The sequence below is a fragment of the Mesoplodon mirus genome (assembly GCF_964341445.2).
Source record: "Mesoplodon mirus genome assembly, chromosome: 1".
In the NCBI taxonomy this organism is placed as follows: Eukaryota; Metazoa; Chordata; class Mammalia; order Artiodactyla; family Ziphiidae; genus Mesoplodon; species Mesoplodon mirus.
Window position 1 is genome coordinate 227,645,861 of NC_138976.1, and position 27,878 is coordinate 227,673,738.

The following is a 27,878-nucleotide window of genomic DNA, read 5'->3' on the forward strand; positions in this document are numbered from 1 at the left end:
GTGAATGTATTTAACGCCACTGAACTGTACGTTTAAAAATAGCTAAAAAGGTAAATTTTATGTTATGTATATTTCACAATAGGGCTTAAAAAATAGGGCTTCCCTGGTGGTGCAGTGGTTAAGAATCCACCTGCCAGTGCAGGGGACACGGGTTCGAGCCCTGGTCCTGGAAGATCCCACATGCTGCGGAGCAACTAAGCCCGTGCGCCACAACTACTGAGCCTGTGGTCTAGAGCCCGCGAGCCACAGCTACTGAGCCTGTGTGCCACAACTACTGAAGCTCACATGCCTAGAGCCCGTGCTCTGCAATAAGAGAAGCCACCGCAATGAGAATGCCGCGCACCGCAACGAAGAGTAGCCCCCGCTTGCTGCAACTAGAGAAAGCCTGCGTGCAGCAATGAAGACCCAACACGGCCAAAAATAAATAAATAAAATAAATTTAAAAAAAAATTTAAAAAATACAGTGCTTACTTGATGGTGATTTAGGAAGTTGCTTTCACTTTCTGTAAATCCATGAAAGAGAAGAAGCCAAGCTAAAGGGTCTGGAGGTAATGGCAGGTCATATTAAGGCAGTACTGAATTCCTTTGCTTTGGGGTGGATATTGGAAGAGACTTGTGCTTAATACGACCTCTGAATGAATAACATTTTCTCCATGCATTTAGAACTTACTATATCTCATGGCAGCAACATATTTCACCCCCACTTACACAGAAGGAAAAATCTTACGAAGAGATATAACATGATCTGCTCTTCTCTGATGGTACATAATTGTTTCAGGAGAGAGCTGTCTGGAAATCCCCCCCCCCCCACAAAGGACTGGGATTACTTCCAGTTGCAGGGAGGGAATTAAAACCAGCTGCAGGTAGTTGCAGGTGATAAGCATTTTTATTTTTTTCTTCCCCTCTCTAATCCCGCTTTATTCGAGACTAACTCCCTTCCAACCCATACTATCATCTTTAGAAACTAACCAAGATTGTTTTCTTAATGTACAAGTAGTCACGGCCGAGCTTTCCAGCCTATTGCCAGTGCTTGTAACCAAGCAGCGCAGCTCAGAGGGTTCTTAAAACCAGAGAAAGCACTCTAATAAGCTGGAAGAGGCAAAGTCTGCTTTTAAATTCATAAGCAATCTTACAGTTCATTTGGAGAGGGACAGAGAGCAAGAGAGAGAAGAAAGAAAGGAGTACCTGAAAAATGGGAGACCCTTGTAATTTTCTGCTCCATGTAAGCCAGATGTAGACTCGATATGAACTTGAACATCCCCCCACCATTTGCTCATTCAGAATGTCACGGTTGGGGCTGACACTGTCAAATGAAATTGCTTTTTCCATATTCAGTTTTCCTTGTTTTATTTAGTTTGTATCTTCTGTCCAAAACGTTTCTTGAAAATTGGATCTTTTAGAGGAGACAAAACCAGTTATCTTCAGGAGAAAAAACTTGCTCATTTCACTTTGGCATGGAACAGAATTAAGTGTCATTTGTCTCTTAGATATGGGAATTAGATATTTAATTGTCAATAACTATAGCAGACGTGGAATGATTATCTTTGGGTTATTCTGTATTCCTTTGGCTTTGAGATGGCCAGACTGTTAACACCACAACTCCAGTTACTTTAGCCATGAATTTGGATGTGCAGATACTGCGGATACCATCACCGCTGCCCGTGCAGGAAGGAAGCTTCTGTTGGTCACTTGCCATATGCCAGACCTTGAAGTAAGAGCTTTACATGCATAACTACAGTTAAGCCTCCACCAACTCTAGAACGTAGGGACTATTATTCTCATTTTACTGCTGAAGAAACTTAGAGATTAAAGTAACTCACCTGATTTGAACATATGCCATAAATGTTGGAGCTGGAATGTGAACGAACAGAGGTGCCTGGGAGTTCGGCAGAACGCAGGGTGTGTTCTGAACTTTGAGAAACCGAGAACAACGATCATTTCCTGTTATTCTCGTATTTTTTTAATATTAATTTTTATTGGAGTATAGCTGCTTTACAATGTTGTGTTAGTTTCTGCTGTACAGCAAAGTTGATCAGCTATACCTATACATCTATCCCCTCTGTTTTGGATTTCCTTCCAATGTAGGTCACCACAGAGCACCGAGTAGAGTTCCCTGTGCTATGCAGCAGGTTATTAGCTATCTATTTTATACATAGTAGTGTACATGTGTCAGTCCCAATCTCCCAATCCATCCCACCCCCCTTCCCCCCCTTGGTATTGTCTGTTCTCTACATCTGTGTCTCTATTTCTGCCTTGCAAACTGGTTCATCTGTACCATTTTTCTAGATTCCACATTTGTGCGTTAATATACGATATTCGTTTTTCTCTTTCTGACTTACTTCACCCTGTATGATGGTCTCTAGGTCCATCCACGTCTCTACAAATGACCCAGTTTCATTCCTTTTTATGGCTGAGTAATATTTCATTGTATATATATGCCACATCTTCTTTATCCGTTCGTCTGTTGACAGATTCATTGACAATTAATACTGGACGTCTTGGTATTGTTCTCAGCCATGTGCATTTCAGTTGAGGAGAGTGATTCTCTTGGGATCTGATCATTGTGAGACCCAGAAAAGATTAAGTTTCTGGGTCTTCAAAGAGGAGGGTCAGTTTCATCCATCCAGCCTTTTCCTTAGGCTGGTGCTCCTGAAACATTTCCCCGAGGACCAGGCTGATGGCAGGTGCACGTGTGCCTGGGGAGCTGGTAGTCTTGGATTGAAGTACAGCATCTTCTTGAAGAATTCTTTTTGTTAAAAAAACTGTTCTGTATTGTGCATTCTATTCTCTAACATGCCCATTTCGTATCAGTGTTCTTTTTCTTTTTTTTTTTTTTTCTCGGTACGCAGGCCCTCTCACTGCTGTGGCCTCTCCCGTTGCGGAGCACAGGCTCTGGACGTGCAGGCTCAGCGGCCATGGCTCACGGGCTCAGCCGCTTCGCGGCATGTGGGATCTTCCTGGACCGGGGCACGAACCTGTGTCCCCTGCATCGGCAGGCGGATTCTCAACCACTGCGCCACTATTTTTCATACAGTATTATTTTCCTGCCAACCTTTAAGTAAACTCGATGTTGAGGGGAGCCGTGCAGTGCTTTCCCGTGTCTCTGGTGCTGCTGGGCACAGGACTGAGCACCTCCAGGCATGTCTGTGTGCACGTGAGAAGCCTTGCCTCACACCACGCTTAACCTGTGCAATTAGGTGACTTCTGTGTCTCAGGGCTTTTCAGGTCTATAGTCTTTGTCTACTTTATTTCCTCTAAATAGTATTATTTTGATCTGGATTGCTACATAGTGATTTTGATTGTGGAGACTAGCATCTCCTATGAACATGGTGATTTTTTTTCCCATTCTTTCTTTTAATACCAGTGTGGTCTCTGTTGCTATCTAGTTAAATGGTGAATAATTGGACTATATGTTTCATGTATGTTTGGAGGAGTAAGTCAATAAGAGTAAGCATTTTGAAAACATGAACTATTCTATATATTTTACTAATCATTATATGATTTCAAAAGTTAATTTTATTTTACTGATGAGAAAGAAGAAAGTTTTCTAGACAGCTAAGAACCAGTGCTCCAACCTTTAGAAATGAGAGAGGGAGGGAGAGGGAGGGAGGGAGGGAGGGAGGGATTCCGGAAGACAAAAAGGTGCCATCTGCTCATATATTTATGGCATCTTGTCTCATGTTACTCCACACCAGTTCTCAGACAAAGGTAATAAACATCCTAAATACAAAAATCTGAGTAAAATATTGTATTATTGAGGCATTATGCCATTCAAACATGATAAGTATGATGATGGTTCAATATAATGATTTTTAGCTCCAGGGTACAAATAAAATAAAATGGTGATGTCTAGCTGTGACTACAGTGTCACCAAAATGTAACTATTTCTCTATTGTTATTGCATTCCCACATTCCTTCAAAGGCCATGCATTCAAAAAAACTTATTATGAAAATTTCTATGTCCCAATCACTGATGTTTGAAAACCATCAGCATTTTGCCATACTTGTTCATCTGTTCACTTCCTAACCTCCTCCTTTTTTTGCTGGATAATTTTAAAGCAAACTCTATGTATCTTGTCATTTCACCCCTAAATGGTTTAATTTTCTCCAGGAGAGAGAGAGAGAGAGACAGGGGAAAAGAGAGCAAAGAGATGGGGAGAGAGAGAGAGAGAGAGAGAGAGAGAAACATTTTCCTACATATCTGTAAATTAGCAATAGTTAGCGTCATCAGATACCTAGCCCATATTCAAATTCCCTGATCGTCTAAAAACGCCTCTTTTCAGTTAGTCTATTCTACTTCTATTCTATTCTATTCTATTCTATTCTATTCTATTCTATTCTATTCTGTTCTATTCTCTTCTAGATCCAAACAAGTTCCATTTCATTGTGTGTGTTTGTTAAGCTCCACAGAGCCTTGTGAATGTCTCATAATCCAGAACAGTTCCCCGCTCCCTGTATGGACTTAGTAAAGGAATTAGGCTCTTAAATTCTAGATTTGGTTGGAGATGTTATTTGCCTTTCTCTGCTACCCCCTGAATTTACATTTAAAAGCTTATTAAATTCATATTTGGTTTTGTTGTTGTCATTGCTCTTATTGTTTTTAAAAGAATATTTCAGACCTGGCTCTTGATTTCCCAGCTGTCACATTGTGTCTTATCAGCATGTCTGTGTGATTCACTTTTAATGAAGCTAAAATTGATCACCGGGCTTAGGTGACGGTAGCTGGATAATTTGATGGTTTTCATTCCCTATTTTGTCTAAGGGTTTAATCATCCAATGATGACTATCTCCTGAATCAGTTATGGGATTAGGGGTTGCAAAATGTTGATTTTTTGAACTCTATCTTTCTGTTTCAATTTATTACCTGAGCATCTGTATAAAAAAACTCTCAACCACGAGGGCTCTTTGGACACCCTGCAATACATATTATACTAGAATAGTGAGAAAAATGCTTCATTGTTTCCCTTTAAAATGTCTATTTTTCAGAGTAATGATTTGGTGTCCTATCAACTGCAGTGGTGTTCAGTGGACTCTATTTTGTTTCTCTCCCACCTCCCTGCCTCTTATGAATTTACAGCTTTTTGTACATTTAGTATATTTTAATTAATTGGGTCACTTTTTGGATGTTCATAGCCTCCCGCCTAAGGCAAGTGGGAACGTTTAGCTGACGCCTGTGTCCTTTTGATCAGACCCACGTCAGCTGTTAATGGCTCCTTCCCTTCATTACTTTCTGGAGCAACAAAACATCCCAGCCCACTTTTCTCTGTTTCCTGCTCCACAACTGGAATCAGCCATTTCTTCAAGGATCCTTAGTTCCACTGAGTGGAGAATCCAATTTAGAGACCGCCTTGCGAGTTAGATGTGCCAGTGAGATTGGACTGGGGCTGTATCTAGCCCTGTTCTGTGGATGGAGCTGGAAAATTTGTATTTTAGAAACTGAGAAAAAAAATCATGATCTGCCTTGCCATTTCCAATTCAAATTTAAGATCCTAAGTGTTTATATTGTTAATTTTATATTTGGATTTCTTTTTATATTTAGATCTCTGTGGCAAACCTTTTTCTTTATAACATTAACATACTTTAAAATTTGTGTGCTTGAAAAGAATGTGAATTAAGAAGAAATGTTTCAGAGTTAAATAGGTCTACATTATAGATTTTTTAAAGTTTTTTTTACTATTATGTGTTTTTGGCTGTGCCACACAGCTTGCGGGATCCTGGTTCCCTGACCAGGGATCAAACCTGGGTTCCTGGCAATGGAAGCAGAGTCCTAGCCACCGAGCGGCCAGGGAATTCCTGATTACATGGTTTAGATGATATAGAATCTTATTAATTTGGGTTTACCTATTATGTCTTGGACTGAGAGAGGTATGTTAAGCTGTCCTATTTTTCGTGTGTTTCAGTCCTTTTCTCCTTGCATTTCCAGCAATTTCTACCTTATAAAAGTTGTTTCTCTATAGGCTGCAGTCTTTGGCATTATAATGTCTTTTTTGGCTTCTTTTTACTTTTTAGGTGTTTTTGCTCCCCTGTATTCTACCAAGTTTCGTATTAAAATCTGAACTGCTGCTTTCTTATTACTTGAGCTTCCCTGGTGTATCTATGCTTATTCTTAAATCCTTAATCTTTCTGTGTCTTTTTGATTAAGGTATGTCTCATACCACAGAGAGTTAACAATTTGCTTTATTAATCAATCTGAATTTATTAAACAGATTTCTTTATATGTTTGATCTCAGCTCTGACATATCAATATATTATTTATTTACTGTATCTAGTAAATCTTTCACTATGTGATTCATTTTCTTTTCTCTTTGTAATCTTTGGTATTTCACATGGTTTGCATTTTTGTTCTACTGGTTACCTTTAATATTGTGTATAATATCTGAAGTTTCCTTTTTTTTTAAGGTAATGCCTAATTCTACTCTTTTCTGAGCAGCACTGATTAGTTATAGTCTTTTCCCTTTTCTTCCTTCTCCTCCAGTGTCTGAACATATTCTTTTAATCCTAGTTAATGCCCGTGGGTATTAACTTATTAATTAAGTTCTTATTAGCAGAACTTATTCTGCTTTCCGCTTACTTTCCTTATTTGTTTGTTGCGTTATTTCTACAGTGTCAGACCATATAACATTTGCATATTCTTTTTTAAATTAATTTATTTTTAACATCTTTATTGGAGTATAATTGCTTTACAATGGTGTGTTAGTTTCTGCTGCATAACAAAGTGAATCAGCTATACATATACATATATCCCCATATCCCCTCCCTCTTGCATCACCCTCTCTATCCCACCTCTCTTGGTGATCACAAAGCACCGAGCTGATCTCCCTGTGCTATGCGGCTGCTTCCCACTAGCTATCTATTTTACATTGGGTAGTGTATATATGTCCATGCCACTCTCTCACTTCGTCCCAGCTTACCCTTCCCCCTCCCCGTGTCCTCAAGTCCATTCTCTACATCTGCGTCTTTATTGCTGTCCTGCCCCTAGGTTCATCAGAGCCATTTTTTTTTTAGATTCCATATATATGTGTTAGCATACGGTATTTGTTTTTCTCTTTCTGACTTACTTCACTCTGTATGACTCTAGGACCATCCACCTCACTACAAATAACTCAATTTTGTTTCTTTTTATGGCTGAGTAATATTCCATTGTATGTATGTGCCACATCTTCTTTGTCCATTCACCTGTTGATGGACACTTAGGTTGCTTCCATGACCTGGCTATTGAAAATAGTGCTGCAGTGAACATTATGGTACATGACTCTTTTTGAATTATGGTTTTCTCAGGGTATATGCCCAGTAGTGGGATTGCTGGGTCATATGGTAGTTCTATTTGTAGTTTTTTTAGGAACCTCCATACTGTTCTCCATAGTGGCTGTATCAGTTTACATTCCCACCAACAGTGCAAGAGGGTTCCCTTTTCTCCAACCCTCTCCAGTCTATTGTTTGTAGACTTTTTGATGATGGCCATTCTGACAGGTATGAGGTGATACCTCATTGTAGTTTTGATTTGCATTCCTCTAATGATTAGTGATGTTGAGCATCCTTTCGTGTGTTTGTTGGCAATCTGTATATCATCTTTAGAGAAATATCTATTTAGATCTTCTGCCCATTTTTGGATTGGGTTGTTTGTTTTTTTGATATGGAGCTGCATGAGCTGCTTGTATATTTTGCAGATTAATCCTTTGTCAGTTGCTTTGTTTGCAAATATTTTCTCCCATTCTGAGGGTTGTCTTGTTTATGGTTTCCTTTGCTGTGCAAAAGCTTTTAAGTTTCATTAGGTCCCATGTGTTTACTTTTGCTTTTATTTCCATTTTTCTAGGAGATGGGTCAAAAAGGATCTTGCTGTGATTTGTGTCATACAGTGTTCTGCCTATGTTTTCCTCTAAGAGTTTTATAGTGTCTGGCCTCAGATTTAGGTCTTTAATCCATTTTGAGTTTATTTTTGAGTATGGTGTTAGGAAGTATTCTAATTTCATTCTTTTACATGTAGCTGTCCAGTTTTCCTAGCACCACTTATTGAAGAGGCTGTCTTTTCTCTATTTATATTCTTGCCTCCTTTATCAAAGATAAACCCACGCATATATGGTCACCTTATCTCTGGGCTTTCTATCCTGTTCCATTGATCTGTGTTTCTGTTTTTGTGCCAGTACCATACTCTCTTGATTACTGTAGCTTTGTATTATAGTCCGAAGTCAGGGAGCCTGATTCCTCCAGCTCCATTTTTCTTTCTCAAGATTGCTTTGGCTATTCGTGGTCTTTTGTGTTTCCATACAAATTGTGAAATTTTTTGTTCTAGTTCTGTGAAAAATGCCATTGTTTGTTTGATAGGGATTGCATTGAATCTGTAGATTGCTTTGGGTAGTAGAGTCATTTTCACAATGTTGATTCTTCCAATCTAAGAACATGGTATATCTCTCCGTCTGTTTATATCATCTTTAATTTCTTTCATCAGTGTCTTATAGTTTTCTTGCATATTCTTTTATCCTTTCAGCCAGTCTCTACCAGACCATAAGCCAAGCTAATCTAAACATCTCTTTGTTTTCTGAGACTCATTCTCTAGTAGGTTCCTCAGAAAGACTCTTGGGAAAATTAATCCCTGAGTTCTTGAATGTTTATAACTATTTTTCAGTTGGCTTTATACTTGAAGCACAGTTTGGTTGGATATAAAATCTTTGGCTCATATTTTATTTTCTGAAGCATCTTTACAATGTCATCCATTGTTTTCTGGTACCAGATGTTTGTGCTTCAAAGTCTGGCTTAGGTTTTTTTTGTTCTTTTTGTTTTTGGTTGAATGCACAAAATTGTTTTCCTTCATTTAAAAAAATACAACTGTTTTACTAGAAATGTTTGTGTTGATGGTTCTCAGTTGAATTTCTCAGCTATAGTCCCTTTAATATGTAGGTTCAAATCTTTTATTTGTCAAGGTTTTCTTAAATATAGTTTTATGTCTTTGTTGTCTTTCATTTTGTGGGGGAACATTCTTCTTTGGGAATTGATGTTAAATCTTCATTAAAACTCTGTTGTTCCAAATCTTTGGTAGAATCTTCTATCTCTTCTTTATTTCCACTTTATTGATTTCACTCTCCTCCCTTCCAGCCTTGGTTGCTCTTCCTGGCCCTTCCCGGGTGTCTATATGCTTCTTCGTTTCTTCTAATTCAGCCTTTGTTTTTGAGATTTTTTTCTTTCCTTTTCTTCTCTTTTCATTCTTGAGTTTTCAGCTCTCTTTTCATATCATCATGTTTCACATCATTCCAAGTGTCTTCTTTTTTTTTAATTAAAAAAATGTTTGGACTATAGTTGATTTATAATGTGTTAGTTTCTGGTGTACAGCAAAGTGAATCAGTTTTACATACACACACACACACACACACATATATATATACACACATATGTGTGTGTGGGTATATATATATTCTTTTTCAGATTCTTTTCCATTATAGGTTATTACAAGCTATTGAATATCATTCCCTGTGTTATACAGTAGAACCTTGGTTTAGCCCTCTCATTTCTGAGCTGTTCTAATTCTGACTTGTTTGGTTCTTTCAAGCTTTGATTGTTTTTAAGCTTCTTTTAGCTCATTTAAAAATCATATGTTGCTGTTTTCATCCTCTTTGTGGCCACATTTGTGGGATGTTTTCATCATCTCTTGGAACTTTATTTGGTTCATTTAAATCTTTATCCTTGCTGTATCTTTGTATGGGGTTTTCTTGTACTCTGGTTTTATTTTCCACATACAGATTAAATGGTTCTCTTGGAAAGTTCCTCTGTAGGGCTCTCTTCTGCATTGTTACTGTGACAAATTTAAAAATATATGGCCTCTTTATATACATGAGGACTTCTCTGTCTCTCAGGGGTGAGCCTGATTCACAAAAGCTTCCTGCATCTAACTCTGTGTTGTCTGGAGTCTGAAGGTCTTTCCTTCCAGAGCAGTGAGGCTGCTTTTCCATGTGCTTGTCCACCACGTCCTGGGGTCCAGCTCAGATACCTCCTTCTCTGGTGTTAGAAGTTTAGTCTCCCTGGGATCCACAGTGTTTTGATCCAGTGATCAGCAGGTTTTGTTTTTTGTTTTTGTTGTTGTTTTAGCAAGGTTGGTGGAAGGGAAATGGAAAGAATGAGTCTCTGTCTTTCCAAAAGGGTGTGTGTCAGAGCATTTCTGAGATCCCACGGGCGGAGGCTGCTTTGGCATTGTTTGAATTCCCAGGCCCCTTACTGGTTTCCTATGGTTTTTGCACTTGTCCTCAGCTTGGAGCCTGTGAGGGAGTCTTTGAATTTCACTGGTCATTTGCAGATTTAATTGCTTTAGTTCCTATTCTGTAAAGGATCGGCTTCTTTTGGGGGTGGATGTTTGTTGATTCCTGAGTTGCAGCTCATAGCACTGTCCACACTCTCCTTTTTCTTTCCTACCAACCCCTCATCCCCAGTGATCCCACACAAGACCTGCTGCTGCCTGGTGTATAGGTAACACTAACCCTACTCTGGGATTCCTGGGGGTTCCTTGTCACCAGTTTTATGTAAGATGTTATCCATGTTGTGTGTGTTTTTTCTTTTGCTATACTATATGTTTTGTCTGGCTTTTATGATTGAACAAAACCATGCTGCGGCCATATATTTAGCATCGGAAATCCCAGTATATTTTTAAAACAAGAATATTGTAGAAAATTTAGCATTTTATTTCCGGCATCACACCATATGGTTTTTCATTATTTCCAGCAGAATGGCAGTATTTGAATGTTAGGATCTGGAACAAAATTATTTGCTGCCGACTGGTATGCAATTCTGGCAAAAAAGTGTGGGCAAAGAGGGTTGATGTGTGTAACTGGTTCTGCGTGATTTGGGTCTAGAACAAAACTAAGAAAAACTGACTTGTCCTTCCTGTTTTAGGGATGGTCTAGAAAATTAAGCTCCTCCTGAGATTATCTTGTCATGTTAATTTCTCTTTGTAATGGGCCTAACGGATTGGCAACCTTTTTCAGAAACTGAACAACTAACAGACTTCACATTGGCAATAGAAGCTCAAGAGAAAAAGCCTTGCATGTGGCTGTGAAAGGGAAAGACCTAAGAGCTTGTCTGTTGTTGATGGGACAGAAACAGTGTTTTGGAAATCTAAAGGTGGTCAAAGGAAATTCCTGTATTTCTTAAAATTAATAAGAAATCTAATCAAGTGGATCAAAAACATAAAGAGATAGTTGGAGAGAAAACAAAACGTGGAGAAAGAATGGTGGCTTCAGGGGAGGCCAGGACCACTGATTTTTCCCATCTGTCAGTCCACGTAAGAGACAGTTACGCTTCAGGCCACTCACAAAATCTAAGACTGACTGATGACCTTTAAGCTGTGAATGGAAGGGACAACTTATGTCTAAGCGGTGCAGTAACTGTGTCCCAGAGTTTGGAACAGGGCCAGCCAAGACCTACTGCTGACAGACAGCTCAACACGTAGCGAGGACACTTGGAGGAATATTTGCTCTTGTTCTTAACTACTGTCTGCCTGCAAATGAAGAAACCAGTTCCAAGCCCAATGATGCATCCTGGCATCTGTCTGCATCTCTTAGCATGACTCCCAGGATCTTCTCACTATTATTCCAGGACCCCAAGAATCTTGCCCATATTTTTGCTGTGTTTTTTCTTGTCCTCCACCAACCTGTGGATGGTCACTAGACTTTGAAGTTGAGGGCAGTTGCCCCTAAAGGGACCACTCTGAACTCTCCCAGAAGCCAGCTGGGCTCTTTGTAAAAGAATGGGTGGGGTGGGGGTATTCTTATGTCCATGGCTGGAAAAATTATATTGAATTTTTCCACCAATGCTGACTCTCTGTGGCTGTGCATTGGAAATCCTACTTTAATAGCTGAGTGATCCTCAAATTCTATTAATTCTGTGTCATTGTTGAAATTAGAAAGGTACCAGTTATTAAAAATTAAACACTAGAATGAATTCACGATTGGGCTAACATACACTTAAAATTTCCTTTACTCCTGTCATGTGAAACCCCAAAGGTATGTATTTATGTATATAAACATATGTCAGTATGAATACATACACATTGTAAGGAAGAACAAAATAGAAAAAGATAGAAAGTTTTTGGCATATATATGTGTGTGTGTGTGTGTGTGTGTATATATATATGTGCAAAAAAATCTTTTAGTTCTGAAACACCTCTGATTCTATTAGGACATGGGTCAAATTGCTACTTTTGAGACATTAAGATGTCCAGTTTGCTCACTGGGGATATGAAATTAAAATCACGTTTAGTGTTGAAGACAACACTAAGTTTGTCTTCAACTCTCTCAGCTGTTGAGAACTCAGAAAAAACATAGTGGAAGCTCAAAGGATAATGCAATTCTTTATGTAGTCTTACCTTCTTCTCAACCTGCTTGTGGAGCTCCAGAGAGATGAATTAGCATAGTGTACCAGCCTTGTCTCTGCCTGAGAAAGTAAATGACAGATCAAGTCTCGTGCACTCAGAGAATGACAAATCATCTCTGAATGGCTGCTCCGTTTACAGGTGTGGTTTAGCCAGAGAGCGGCCGAAGGACAGCGATGGTCCCAGCGTGCTTGCCAGGGGAGCAGCAAGACGTGTCCTCTGTGGATTCCCCAGTTGCCAGTCGAAGCTGTTGGGGGGGAGACGGGAAAGGGGGCCATTGCTCTCCCAAGAAAAGGAGCCAGAGCCTGCTTTTCCCTCTGTGTTACCCAGTAGCCACCCTGGTGTAGAATTTGTTTGAAAGAGACAGAATCACACCGTCAGATGGCCTTTCAGATAATGTGCCTCCTAGTATCAAACTTCCTTTCCTGGAAGCCCATACGGAGAAATCTGAAAGGCCTCGTGCCCCGTGAAAACATCAGAAGGAAGAGAGCCAGTGAAAAGAAGTCAAGAGCAGCTGAAGCCGAGGAGGTGAGCTGGGACGATTCCGGGGGCCTGTCTTTGTGAAGATGCCGCAATTCAGGGTGACGTAACTCTTGAGCAAGGGGTTTAAATAGCAGCAGAAGGAGTTCAGCACTGAAATGAATTTTTAAAATAAAGATTTTCCAAAAGTTTTGCAGTGGCGAGATGACAAACGGATGTGTCAAGATTGGCACATTGAGGCCGGCAAGCAGACACCTTGGTCAGGAAAGACGTGCCTGTCTATTTTACGTCTTTTATTCCCTCTTAAACACGAAGATGTGGGATTCTGCAGAACTCCACTTTTTGGACTATAAAGGAGTGCTATAAATGGCTATCACGAATTCATGAATTCTAAGGAGGGGAAGGAGGAAGAAGGCAAAAAATAATGGGAAATTCTGTTTCGTTCATTTAGCATCTTGACACAAAAAGGCACACTCCCTCTGTGCCTGGTTTAAGAACAGTTTTCTGCTTTAAACCTGTTCTTACCCCGGTTTCTTCTCCAACACAACACTGTGGAAAGCGCATTGCTTCTACGTGAATAGCACCAAGGGATGCTCGACTTATTCCATGGCTCAAAATCCCCTTTATTCTCTCGGGGCCCCTCACCTCCCCACTCCACCCACTACCCTGGCGACCAGAGGACGGAATGACGCCTCCGTCAGAGGTGACTTTAATCTCTTTTTGCCTTTGAAGTATGAAGGTGGCATGGAGAGACTGGAAGTTGCTGGCGTGGAGGATTTTCAGTTTTGGAGGTTCTCCTTCGCCTTAGGACGTCAGAAGAGAATATTTCATATCTTGTTGGACTGTGACATGGACCGTGGACCTGGCAGTCTCTTGGTATCACTCACCTGAGATTCATTACTCACACTGTCTTCCCGGCCAGGCTTTCCAGAGAGGCAGCCTCTGGATGGCCGGCCAGGGAGTGGTGTGGAGACCCTTCCCCGTGTGGTGAAGGGGAACCAGAGCTTGGCCTGCCCATGGGGGCCTCTGGGCAGAGCTGTGAAGGCAGGGGGGGTGACGGAGCCAGAATCCTCCGTTCCTTCAACATTCACTCAATAAGCATTTATTGAGCACCCGCTATATGCCAAGCCCTGTTTCTAGCGGCTGAAAGGCAGTAGTAACTCAACAAATCAACAGAACCCTATGTCCTGGAGCTGGCTTTCTAGGTAGGTGAGAAACACGACAATTACGTAGATGGCACAGCTTGTTCTGTAGCGAGGGATGCTGATGAGAAGGAGAGGGCGGGGGAGGGGCGCTGGGAGCGGATGAGGATGGGCAGCCCCGTGTGCACTGCTGCACACGACGGAGGGGACAGCGGGGAGGGCCTTCGGCGAAGACAGTGCTTTTTGAGAAAGGGAGTGAGGGAAGAGCCTTGGGATCGAAGCAGGAGGAACAGCAAGTGACGAGGCCCTGAGGTGGGCTTGTGCCTGGCCTGACGGGGAGCAGCGCTGAGGCCAGTGTCCCTGGAAAAAGGAAGCCGAGGGCTAACAGTAAGAGATGAGGTCAGAGGGGACGCCACAGGGGCAGGTCGTTCAGGGCGCAGGTGAGGACTTTGACTTTGACCCCGAGAGAGCTGGTAGCTGTTGAAAGGTTCTGAGTGAGGCAGTGGCCTGATCTCCTGTTTCAAGTGGAGAATGAGCTAAGGGGCGGGGTCGGGGGGGGGAAGCTGACGGATGAGTTAGGAGACACACACAACAACCAGCTGAATCTGTCAGGGAAACGAGTAGCAGTTTAGAGGCTGTGTATGGTCTGTAACACATCCTTTCCAAGCTGGGTGCCAACGAGCAGAGCCCAAGATTGCCTAAGCACTTGATTGTTTCCCCAGAATCAGGCTGGCACAGAGGAGCAGGTGGGAAACTGTTCCAAGTACAAGTGCATGAAACAGCACGTTCCCCTGCTTCCTGGCACAGCGCTCCTGTAAAGGAGCCTTGTGTTTTCGTTGCTGGAGGTTTGTGGTTCCTTCCTACCACCGCTTTTAAAGAACCACACAGTCTGCCTTTCCCTTTTCACTCTCTTATCAAAACAGCAAGTGACCTATGACATTTATGTAGGAGCTTGTCACATTCGAGCCATTAATTTAAAGTTTATAGGAAACGAAACAGTCCTTTTATATACTAGATTGGATCCTGCAGCAGAAAAGTCACATTAGTTAAAAAAACAAACAAAGAAAAAAAACTGTGAAATCTGATTGAAGTCTGTAGCCGAGTTAATAGTATTGTACCGATACTTATTACTTAGTTTAAACGTGCTATGGTTAAACGTATGGTGGCAAACGTAAGATGTTAACATTAGAAGAAATGGGTGAAAGAAAGGTGTATGTCAACTTTCTGTGCCTTCTTTGCAACTTTTCTGTATGTTTAAAATTATTCCAAAATAAAAAATTAATAAACAAAAGCTCTTTTTAGAGGGCCAAGGAATACACGAGTGAAACTTTGAATTTTTTTAGAGATAAAATGGTCCACAGGTATATTCTGCACATTTAGCAATTTTTATCCACCATTAAGAAGTAGGTTATTACCCAATATATAGTTAGAAAATGGTCTTTCCTGTTCATCATTTCATGTAGATTAAGCTGCATTTCAAATACTTCATCTGCCTCCTGCATTAAATGTCCAGGCGTCACTTTTACTCTCAGGGATCTCCCCTGCTTGGGAAATAGATATTTTTCAATGCACTTTACCAGCCCAAACCCTGTCACGTGCCGAGTCCGCTTCCTTCTGCCTTCCTCCCACGTCTCGTCTTCATCCTTGCCGAGAACCACCCCTTCGCTGAGCAAATGTAACTGAGTGTAACTGGCGCTTGAACTACTTTGCCGTTTTCTTCTTTCCCTAAACCTAAAGGTGACCTTACTTTGCTTGCTGTTCTGAAGCTTTGGGGAAAGAAATTTGCCATTATATTAGAAGAAAATCTGATCTTCTCAGTGTCTGATTGTTTAAACCAAGGATGATGAACTCAAATGTCTCTAGGGCCCAGGCAAACCACGTAAAGAGGTGAGGTAGTCAAGAGTAATAGGTGAAAAACTGGCATCACCCACTGGCCATAAGATGGTTCTTATTATTCCTGGAAAGTTATGTCTTTTCTAGAACCTCAGGGAAATTTTGAATCTGTTTCCATGCAAGATGCTTTCTCCCCCCGCAAGATGCTTTATAAATGCAGGTTATGGTTTAGTCAGGCAACGAGGGAAAATGCGACCAGTTGTAGTTTAGATAGTAGCCAGGTTGGAATAAAAATTACGTTTCCACATACGGAAAAGACTGATGAGAATTTAACCTCGTCCGGAATCACACAGTGATCCTGGCAGGTCTTGGAGAGTTTTCTTTTTTTTAATTCATGGGAGGAGGAGCCAATGCAATGGCTAGTCTTTACTGCAAAGAAGAAACTTGACACCCCATTTTGAGGGAGCTAGTGCAGGGGCTCCGTGGGCCAGCTGGTAGGGCACCAGCTTGTAATGGGTTCCACAGCGAGGGCCTCGCTGGGCCTCGCCTTTGTGCAGCCAGAACCAGATGACAGCACTGATGTCTTCTTCATACATGCAGCCCACCATGCGCTGCCTGGTGAGGAAGTGGACTAAATGAGGGTCTTCCTTAGTACCTGAGGCTGCGTTCGGGCCGAGCGTATGGTACGGGTCCAGACCGTCGCGTGCAGGCAGCATGACCTCCCTCGGCAGCCCAGGCCCTGCTCATCCGCAGTAGGAGCACCACCTCCAGACGCCATAGGGCGCACCACGGAGACTCCCCTGGGACCGCGGGCGCGCAGGGCCTGCGCGGCCAGCGCTCCAGCCCGGCGGAGCTACCTTGAAGCCATCAGTCCAGCTACCAACACCCGCGCCTCCGGGAGCTGGCTGCGGAGGCAGCTGGGGCTTGGCGGGCGGGGCTTCTTTCTCCTCCGCGCGCTCCCGCCCCGCTCGCTGGACTCCGCGGGGTGGGGGTGGGGGGGCGGGGCCGCGGGCTCTTGGAGAGTTTCCTACTGAGTCACTAAGGCGGGACTGTTTTTAGATTATTAGGGAAAGACGGCAGACATAACCTTAACCCAAAAACTCGAGGAAGAAACTCACCTGCTTCTTGGGTAACAAATTCTTATGTCTTACAGCACCTTGGACTAAGAAAGTTCTTTCTGGGGTCTACTTTAAATTGCTGCTGCTGTAAATTAAGCCCCTGGGAGATAACAAAAACGAATACCAGCAGAGTAATATTACTAATCTTCCAGGGACGCTTTAACGAAATCTTTAAGATGCAAAGGATCAGAGACTAAATTACTCGCCGAAACACCCAAGATCAGGACCACGTGCATATACAAAAAAATAGTAGGAGATGAAGCCTTGGTGCTAGCCTTGGCTCTATCCTTCATGCCCGAGGTACCCCAGGTCAAGCAGAGGACCACCTCTCTACGGGCCCCTCAGCAAAACAAGCAGCGCGCGTGTAACCTGCTGAATGCGTTTTCTGCCCGGAGCCAGGACAGCTCACCCAAGGACGCGGCCCCAGCGCGCGGGCCTCCCCTGCCACGCCCGGGGGCCACCTGTTTTCAGAACTCTGCCAAGCCACAGACACTCACCGGGCAAGCGCCTGTTCTCCCCACACCACAAAGTCAAGGTCGACGATGGGAAGGCTCCTGCACAACGCGAGCCAGTCCGCTCCTGAGCGTGGGGATGGCGCTAGCATCCCTCCCACCCACCCCCGCCCCCGCCCCCGCCCCCCCCAAGCCCCCTGCTACGAGCAGATTAAATTGCAGGCTAAATTCACCTCATGCAATTTGAGTCCTTGCTCCAGCACACCCTCTCCTAAGAGGAAAAGGCCACAGTAACAAGACTGAACAGAACTGGGCCCAGCACAAAAGTCCTTTATAGGCCAAAATATAGATGCTTTAAATTAGGCAGCTGGGGCCTTTCAGCTCTTTCCATTTTAGATCATGAAGTAAAATTTAAAAGAAGCGCTCAGAGGTGGAAAGGTTGGTGCTTATTTAAGGAACCCAAGAGGTCCTACTCGTGCCACAGCTCAGGGTATTGTGGAAAAGCGCATCTTCTTGATTCTGCATCGCACACCTGGTTAGGAAAGCCGCCAAGCCCCATTGGGGCACCTCGTCCTTGCACACGCCCATAGCAACCAGGCTGCGTGCGCGGCGGACAGGGAGGGATTTTATCGTGGACATCGGGTCACATTTATGTACACAGGAGCACGACAGATATTTTCATTCTCTGTAAGCTCTTAGGGCAATTTCACTAATCTCAAATAAATAGTTTCCAGGTGCATTTTTAAAAAATCAATTTGGGGAGTCAACAGTGGCCAGGGGCTCCAGGGGTGAGCTGAATGCCCTTCCCCAGCAATTCCTACAGAGGACGTATATTTATCCGAGATTATTTCAGCTGACCCTGGCCACAGGGCAAGGGAGCTGAGGGTTTCAGCAGCCCACTCCCACCCCCAGGGGGCGCCTCACCTCCCCCCAGGCTGCGGGTAGGGGCTCCACTGGAGGGTAGTACTTGGGCACGTCCCAGGCCACTGCCGCCATGAACCACTTGAAGTCCTTGCACTTGAGCTGTCTGCGCAGCTCCTTCTGCGCGGAGAGGTCCCCTGTGGACAGGTGCCGGTACTCTGGGCGCCGCTGGTAAATGTACTCGGCAAACTCATCCATCCAGGTCTCCGCCACCCGCTTCAGGTTCTGTGCAGCAGAAAAGAGGGTCAGTTATTGGCTTGTGCCCACAAAGGTGGATTTTAGTTGCCCTCCAAATGGACAAAAAAAGAAAAGAAATCAGACAACCTCAGGCAGCTCTAGTTAGGAGTTTTCCTAACTGCGAGGGGTGTGAGATGATTAGCCCGAGGCCTTGCACACATTTCTGCTTCTGGCATGGGGTCCAAGTGCCAATTAGAGAATTCATCAGAGCCAGTAAAAAAAAAAAAACCCAGCTTGCAATCCTCTCCGCTTTCTCGTCCCTCCTGTTATTTCACGGTGACACATTCTTTGTTTTTCACGTAGAACTACAGGAGCTGGGCCTGGAGATGATGACATTGCTCTTAGGTATCAAATTGCTTAAACCCTTGCAAGGGACAGCGAGGGATCTTGGAAAGAATGAGGACAAACAAGCTGTTATTCTCCCAGTTACAGCGAGAGCCCAGTATTACTAAGCTCAAGACTTTGTGTTCTGGTGGGAGAGCCCAGTATTACTAAGCTCAAGACTTTGTGTTCTGGTGAGAGAGCCCAGTATTACTAAGCTCAAGACTTTGTGTTCTGGTGAGAGAGCCCAGTATTACTAAGCTCAAGACTTTGTGTTCTGGTGAGAGAGCCCAGTATTACTAAGCTCAAGACTTTGTGTTCTGGTGATGCTTTGTGCCACCGGATGCCCAGGAGAATTTAGTAATTCACTACACAGTCAAGTCGGGCTAAGGAAGCACCAGGGGGCCAGTCTTCTCTGCAGATGGAGCCATGGGGGGAGGGAGCAGGGAGACACGCACACTCCTTAGGGGCAGGGAGTGTGGGTGTTCAGGGTAGGAAGCTCAGCCCTTTCCCCAGTTTTGAGACTGAGCTAGTAACTTACACTCTCTGGGCCTCAGATTCCTCGCCTGAAGAAGGAACACAGCAGTATGTCCCTCCATCAGGGGAGTGGTTGTAAGGTTAAGTAAAGTAACACCTGTCAGTGGCTTCGACTAGTACCTGGCTCACAATAGGCACTATGGCTATTAGAGCTCCTGTACGTAGTAGAATAATAACAGCGCAGCATTGGAAGACAGAACGCCTGGGTGTTGGGCTTGGCCGTGGGTGAAATGACTTGTCCTGTGGTCTTGGAGAAGGGCCGAGGCTGCCATGAGGTGTTCTCTGACACTCCTTCACCCCTCGGTGTGAGTGGTAGAGAGAACACTGCCATGTCTGGAGCATCAGTTCTGATGCTCCGCCAGCATCATAGGCGGGTGTCCCACAGGCTCTAGTTCTTGTTGTTTTGTGTTCAAGTTCCTTATTTTAAGCCCCCAGCTGGTGTGAATATTGACCCTTTCCAGCCTCTCCCTTGCACTTAGAAGGTAAAATGAGCAGAATGGCTGGGAACTCGAATAAGACCCAGATACACCCAGATACAAGTGACTAAAGTAAAAATTAGGGATGTTTAGGAAAATTGCTTTGTCTTAAAAATTGCTACGGAATCCTAAATAGGGCCTGAAACTGTGTCTAGAGGTCCGCTGGATTTGAAGACAGAGTCTCCAGATACCCTATTCCTAGTGGAATTGTACCCTTTTCTTTTTTCCCCGTCCCCCCTACCTCCAGCGTCCCCGGGGGGCCTCTCCCACCTCATCCCCCATGGACTCCTTGGTTAGCACATGTAGGGTTCAGTTAATCAGCAAGATGCAGAGAAGACACAGTGCCATGAAGACTACTCTGATTTCTTGGTTGCCTCTGTGTTCCTTCCTTTCAAAGCTTCCTGACGTGGAGAGTGTAAGGCTTGTTCTCTGAGGGGTTATTATTATTTGCTATCGCTGTGCTGTCTGCCATCCCACTGGCATTGCCTGGCCCAGAACACCTTCTTTTCCCTGACTCCAGTTTGCTTTGACAGATGATCAGAGTCGACGTTGTTTTGTTATAGTCTAGCCCTCGCCACAGACTCTGAGCTGTCCCCACTTGTTTGGAGAAAGAAAAGGAAACGTGATATTTGGAGGTTCCTGCTCTGTCCTGGCACCAGGTACCACATGCACACGTAACGTCCAAGTATGAGGCTTCAGTATCACTTTGCCGTTTACCTTTCACTCTGACAAATGTTCGGGATGAAATGCGCTCTGTTATCATTTGTCCTTGGACAGACAGTTTTTATGGTTAGCAACAAGGCTCAAAGATAGAATGGAGAAAAAGCTGGTTGATAATAGTAAAACTTTATTTGTATTCAAATTAGATTTTTGGCTGTAGTTTCAACCTTTCTCCTATATTCCAATTATTAGGTAAAGTGAAAATATTTAATTTTCACCTACTTTGTGCTTCTCTCATAAACAAAAATGAATAAAGGTAAGAAAATAGCAAAAAGCAGAGGCAAAGAGCAGAGGTAAATTACCCAGGAATAATGAGGAAGTGATTTATAAAGTGGAGACATGCCTTGACATTTTTGATAGCTTGCAAGAAAGATTTGTCACTAAGAAATCTATTTGACTTGGGTAAATAAGCACTTTTAGACTATAAATGCTGTGAAGTTAGGGATAGATAGTGTTTTGGGTTTTGTTTTAAATTAAAAGGCCCTAGCACATGTGTGTGCTCATCTGGGCATGCTAATTGTGGAGTTAAGAAAAGACCATTTATAAAATGAATATGAAGAAATTCCTAGCGGGTGCATGTATCTATTGATAAAGGCACTGAAATAAAAACAGTATTTTAAAAAGCACTGTTGCTAGAGGGTAGATATTTGTTGCTTTGGGTTTTTGAAATAGAAATAATAATTATTGTGAAAACTCAAAGAGGAACTGACCAGTTCAGATGCGTTCAATTGGAAATGGCTGCAAGGGTCAGGATGATTGTTTGCCAGAATAAGTGACATGAATAAGTGAAAGAGGCGGGAGATGGCAAGTTGGAAGATTGTCAGCAACCTCAGGGAAGCTGCAGGGTAGTTAACCTGGGAACCAGGCAGGTAGCTTTTGCCTTATCACGTCCTGTTCAAGTCGAAATACTTGACTGGAGGTTAGGTTTGCTGATTTCCCAGACACTCCAAAGAAAGGAGGAAGATCATGGACATACTCCAGGGATAATGAATGTCAAACCATCGAGCCCTTTTGTGGTAGCTTTCAGGAGATGGGGAAAGAGAACCGGCACAATAATTGCAAAAACTAATTGCCAGTGTCTCTCCAGCAAGGAGTGTTACATGAACATTTTGACATACATATGAATCCTGACCATTTTAATGTTCTGATGACTCATCAGACATCCTCCACTGCAGATGCTCTGTTCTCTGAATGGAGTTTCCGCCAGGAGGAAACTTTCTGAAGTGTCAATTATTATAGTCAAGGGACAGTCTAGAGCAGTCCAGGTGACTGGCCAAATAATACCATCCTGAAGGCATTGTTCCAGAAATAACAATACACTATGTGAATCTGCCACTGTCATTATGTATCAGTACTTAGTTTTGGGGGAACCATTGGAACCTCAGCTGAGAGGTTATAAGCAGTTGCAAGAAGCATTTCATTGGTCTTTCATAGATTGTAGAATAAACCCACCCACTGCAGGAAATAGAACAATCACATATGGGAACACATGTATCTATACACTCAAATACATGGAGGTGACGGGGTAGGAGCAAAGCAGTACTTCTCACTTAAACGTTCATCGCTGGGTGCACGGGGACAGAATCGTGAAACTGACATCCCAATAACACATTTTGCCCGAGATGGTAACAAAGAGAAAAGGAAATCAATCTGAGTTGGCCCATCTCTGCTGAGATTGAATAAACGTTGGTGATGGTGCTAAGATGTTAAAAATTAGTTATGAAGAGAAAAGAAAGAAGGAAGCATGGACACTGGGAGATCTGTTCATGCAATCATTGTTTCCCAAGCTATCAGGACTTGGGGATAAAAGTTGCCTTATATATGTGGAGCTGGGCGTTAGCTGGGATTCCTGGTTTTTGAGACTTAAATGAAATTGCATTAACCCCAAATGACACATTCCTGTCTTCCTTAAGATTTGTGTGGCTTCCCAGGGATGTGGGTTCACACATTCATCCTTCACTTCGATGTCCTGTTTGGGGATCCTTCCTCCTTTCCTGCTGGCATCCTGCCCGGGCTTGCTCGCTACCTCGGTCATGCCGAGCTGAGGGGGTCACACACCCACTGTTCCTCACCTCTCAAACACGTCTCGGGTAGGTCAGCGAGGCCTAGACTTGGAAGGTGTGAGGGCAGTGGCAGAGACGAAGCTGACAACAGCAAGATGGAAGCTCTGACTTCCTTCATGTTCTTTAGCTCCTGTAGAGAATTTCTTCCTGGACAAAATTTCCTCCCTGTCCTTTGGCCTCCTGACATGTGCTGTCCTCAGAGTTTCCCTCTAACGTCTCTTCTGCAGGGCTGTACCAGAATGTGTCATTCCTTCTTCCTTTTCATGCCGACTAAGTCAGCTTTCTCACTCTCTGTCTCTGCTTCTCCTGGCCAGACGCTGAGGCTTACCTTTCCATAACCAACAAGTCCTTTCCAGGTGTTTTGCTAAACAAAGTTCATTCTCCTAAAAGAAATTAAACAGCGGGTTCTTGAATTACGCCCACCCAACTTTTGGTGGCATACTGGTTGGTTGCCTGCTACTGAAGACATTCCACAGTAGGCCCCTAACTGTCCTCTCCAGTTTTATTCTCCTCCACGGGACTCTGCTCGGGAGATCTGCTCTGGTCATTGCCACTCCTCCTTAATGAAACAAGGAGGCCACCAGACTGAGGTGGCTCTAATGCCTTGGTGGCCTGTGTAAGCAAACCGAAATGTAGCTTGTAAACGCCTCCAGGTTACAAGATCAAAACCTAAGGCCAGGGGCCTTCCCTGGTGGCGCAGTGGTTGAGAGTCCACCTGCCAATGCAGGGGACACAGGTTCAAGCTCTGGTCCGGGAAGATCCCACATGCTGTGGAGCAACTAGGCCCACGTGCCACAACTACTGAGCCTCCGCTCTAGAGCCTGCGTGCCACAACTACTGAAGCTCATGTGCCTAGAGCCCGTGCTCCGCAACAAGAGAAGCCACTGCAATGAGAAGCCCGCGCACCGCAACAAAGAGTAGCCCCTGCTCGCCGCAACTAGAGAAAGCCCGTGTGCAGCAACGAAGACCCAATGCAGCCAAAAATAAATAAATTAAAAACAAAAACCAAAAAACCTAAGGCCAGCCCATCACAACCAACCAACCACCTTTCAGCTACAGCCCATCAATGATTTCCTTCCTTTGCTTCTGCTGTTTCTCTGATCTGTGTTAAGTCTTTCCCCAGCTCCTGTGGGTGGAGCATTTCTAACCACTTCCTGTCTGGCGCTGACTAATTTGAATTGACTTTTGCTTAGATAAACTCTTAAAAATTTTGCCTCATTTTATCTTTTTATGCAGGGAACATACTTATACTAAAGAATTTATCTGGAATTCAAATTTAACTGGGCTCCCTGTATTTTTATTTGCTGAATCTGGCAACCCTGCTCCCGACATCCATAATAGGCATATAATATGCGCTCCGTGAATGTTTTTGAATGGATTAAGTGGCTGTACATGCAGAGTCTGGCATATTTTGATGCTGTTGCCAATACAGAGTGAATGCTTTGCTTCGGTGGAAATCATTCCAGAGAAGCTTCAAGCTCTCTGCAGAGAAGCCTGCTATGACGCACAGTTGACCTAAATATGCTTCCCGGTCCCACTGCTTTTCTGTTTCTAATGGGGGTGGGGTGTCCTGCTGGCCCTCTATCTGTGAAGCACGCAGGGTGGGGGGCAGCCACGGGCTCGTGACAACAGCAGTACTCACGGGTAGCTGGAGGCGAGTGTGCCACGTGGCTGGAACTGACAAGTTACGGCTCACTGCGGGTCAAACTCAGTCAGAAAATAAGAGGTGAAGACCTCTGTCTCTGCACCCCTGGGCTGAGCTCCATCCAGGCTCCTAGTGTAGTGTGGACAAAGGGGGGTTGGGGAGAGGATTCAGTCCCATTCAAGGTGGGTCCAAGAGGTTTTCACCCGCTAGGGTTGCACCCAGCATGGGACTCCTGTAACAGAGGAAGGTAGCTCCTGTGGCTGAGGAATACACTTATTTTCTGGTGTACGAAGCAAATGAAGGATTTCTCTATTTCTCTGTTTTCAAAAGCTGCAGACCTTTGTACTTCTTGAATGACAAATGAAATAAAAATTGTTATGCTGAGCACCTCTGTGCACATGACATGGAGAGCCTCCCCTGTTTTTATGTCACCCCCTGTGGTTCCTTGTGTAACAACAAGCCCCCATATTCAACCCAAAGTGGTATTAACGTCTCCCTTCTCTGTGTGGCCCAAATAATTATTAACTCACTTAACACATTCAGCCCGGTAGTAGAGATCTTTAGAATTCAAGTCATTTTCAGTGCATTGTCCAGTGCTACATCTTTCCTTAATTCTAATACTCATCAGGTCACCAGGAACACTTAATCGCTTTGCTACCTCAGTCATAGGAACAGATTTCAGCTTTGACTGATCATCTTCATCATAAAGCATGAAGAAAGTAGATATTTCTATTAAGCCTGCTGCTTCACCAAATGACACAAGCCTATCCACTATTTTTTTTTCCCCCCAGCAACACTTTAGACCCTATGGCTCCAGTATCTTGAAAATTCAATCCCTATTCTGTTTCTGAGCATATTATCTGGGGGCTGATTGTTTCTCTGGCCGGCAGGCTACCCTGTGCATGTGAACAACCTGGGCCACCTCACCTCAGTCGCGTGTTTCTGCTGCTTTGTGGCGGGTGCAATCATACGTTCCCACTGGTGTGACCCCGGTGCACACGGTGCACTTGAGTCAGTGTTAAGCTATTGTGTTGTGGTGGCTTGAGTAATAGATTTCTCCTTCTTCAGCTATCACTTTTTCTGGTGGTTTTTCCAGAAATTGCTGATAACCAGCAAAGCCAGTCTCACCAGCAAGGTGCATATTTGTCACAGTTACTTCTCCAGCAAGGAACTGCACCACTCTCCCATGACTCTGAAACTTCTACTTTGATTGAAATGCATTTCTTTTCTCCTCTTTGTAGCTTAAGAGCACTTCAGTAGCTCCCGAGTCCCACCCCAAAGTCCTCTTATCACTGATGATGTGATAAATGTCATCATGGCTACAGCTCAAAAGAGGATCTTTTTCAGAGAGCCTCAACTCAACACAATTATTTAGCCCAGCGCTATTTTTCTCTGATCTAGAGACTTCTTTGAAGTCAGTGGGATGCCTTCAGCTGAGGAGAGGATGGCTAATCTAGTCCTAAAAAGAGGCTTCTCTGACAGGCAATTTCCTCTCTCTTCTTCCCCAAGGCTGTGCAGGCTGTCTGCAAGTGGTTACACGCTCTTGGCTGGTTTGATATAATTTAATTATATCTCTATTATATTTTTTGGCCGAATATTTTGGATATTTATGGTAGTGTTTCTGATAGCATTGGATGTAGGCTTTAGATGTAGAACAAATAAAAAATAACTCCCCAAATTATTTAACTACATATCTTATTAAAAATGCATGTAAACCTAATTTAAAAATGGTTTTATTGAGGAATAATTGATAGGCAGTAAACTAGTTACTCGCGTTTAAAGTGTACAATTTGGTATACTTTGACATGTGTAGGTATTACTGAAACCATCATTGCAATCAAGATAATGAACATATCCATCACCTCTAATCGTTTCCATATGCCTCTTTGAAATCTCTCTTCCCATCTCCTTTCTTAGGCACTTCTACCATCCCCAGGCAATCACTGATCTATTCAAAATTTTTTTATTAAGACTTTATGTGGGCTTCCCTGGTGGCGCAGTGGTTGAGAGTCCACCTGCCGATGCAGGGGACACGGGTTCGTGCCCCGGTCCAGGAAGATCCCACATGCCACGGAGCGGCTGGGCCTGTGAGCCATGGCCGCTGGGCCTGTGCGTCCGGAGCCTGTGCTCCGCAACGGGAGAGGCCACGGCAGTGAGAGGCCCACATACCGCAAAAAAAAAAAAAAAAAAAAAAAAAAGACTTTATGTCTTTAGAGCAGTTTTTGGTTCATAGCAAAGTTGAGGGGCAGGGGCAGAGATTTCCCACATGCGCCCTGTCCCTAGAGATGCATAGCCTCTCCCACTACCCATATCCCCACAGAGTGGCGCATGTATTACAGGAACACACCATAATCACACAAAGTCCACAGTTTACATTAAGGGTCACTCTTGGTGTTATACACTGATCTACTTTTCATCACTATAATTTAGTTTGCATTTTCTAGAATTTTAAATATAATCATAAAATACGTGCTTTTTGTCTGGCTTCTTTCACCAAGTGTAATTATTTTGAGGCTCACCCACGTAGTTGCATGTACTACTTTTTATTATATTTTATAGACTACATATGGATAGACCACAATTTGTTTATCCATTTATGTGTTGATGGGCAACACAGAAATACAAAAAATCATAAGAGACTACTATGAAAAATCATATGCCAGCAAATTGGGCAACCTAGAATAAACTGACAAATTTCTAGAAATGTATAATCTACCAAGACTGAACCGTGATGAAATAGAAAATCTGAACAGACTGATTACTAGTAAGGAGATGGAACGGGCAATCAAAAACATTCCAACAAGCAAAAGTCCAGGACCAGTGGCTTCACTGGTGAGTTCCACCAATTATTCAAAAAAGAATTGGTACCAATTTTTCTCAAGCTCACCCAAAAAATAGAAGAGAACTCTTCCAAACTCATTTTACGAGGCCAACATTACCCTGATACGAAAACCAGACAAGGATGCCACAGGAAAAGAAGAATTACAGGCTGACGTCCCGGATGAACATAGATGCAAAATTCCTCAACAAAATGTTAGCAAACCAAAATCAGTAATACATTAAAAGGATCATATACCATGATCAAATGGGATTTATTCCAGGAATGCAGGGATGGTTCAACATTTGCAAATCAGTCAGTGTGATACACCACACAACAAAATAAAGGATAAAAAAAATCATATGATCATCTCAATAGATGCAGAAAAAGCATTTGATAAATTTAACATAAATTTATAATAAAAGCTCTCAGCAAAGTGGGTATAAAGGGAAAGTTCCTCAACATAATAAAGGCTACGTATGACAAGCCCACAGCCAATATCATACTCAACAGTGAAAAGCTGGAAGGATTTCTTTTAAGATCAGGAGCAAGACAACGATTCTCATTCTCATCACTTTTATTCAGCATAGTATTGGAAGTCCTAGCCACAGCAGTTAGATAAGGAAAAGAAATAAAAGGAATCCAGATTGGAAAGGAAGAAGTAAAACTGTCACTATTTGCAGATGACATGATACTACATATATAAAAGCCTGAAGACACAATTAAAAAACTGTTAGAACTAATACATAAATTCAGTAAAGTT

The 27,878-nt window shown here is 43.2% G+C and overlaps 1 protein-coding gene across 1 annotated transcript in view; it reads right to left on the bottom strand.

The window, feature by feature from the left end:
* The window catches only part of GALNTL6 (polypeptide N-acetylgalactosaminyltransferase like 6), a gene marked incomplete at both ends in the record, with an annotated part of 1,095,032 nt that overhangs the window by 41,669 nt on the left and 1,025,485 nt on the right, over nt 1–27,878 (bottom strand). The window contains one exon of the mRNA XM_082625207.1: nt 18,302–18,523. Coding sequence (XP_082481333.1) covers nt 18,302–18,523 — 222 coding nt within the window. The remainder of the gene's footprint in view (nt 1–18,301; nt 18,524–27,878) is intronic.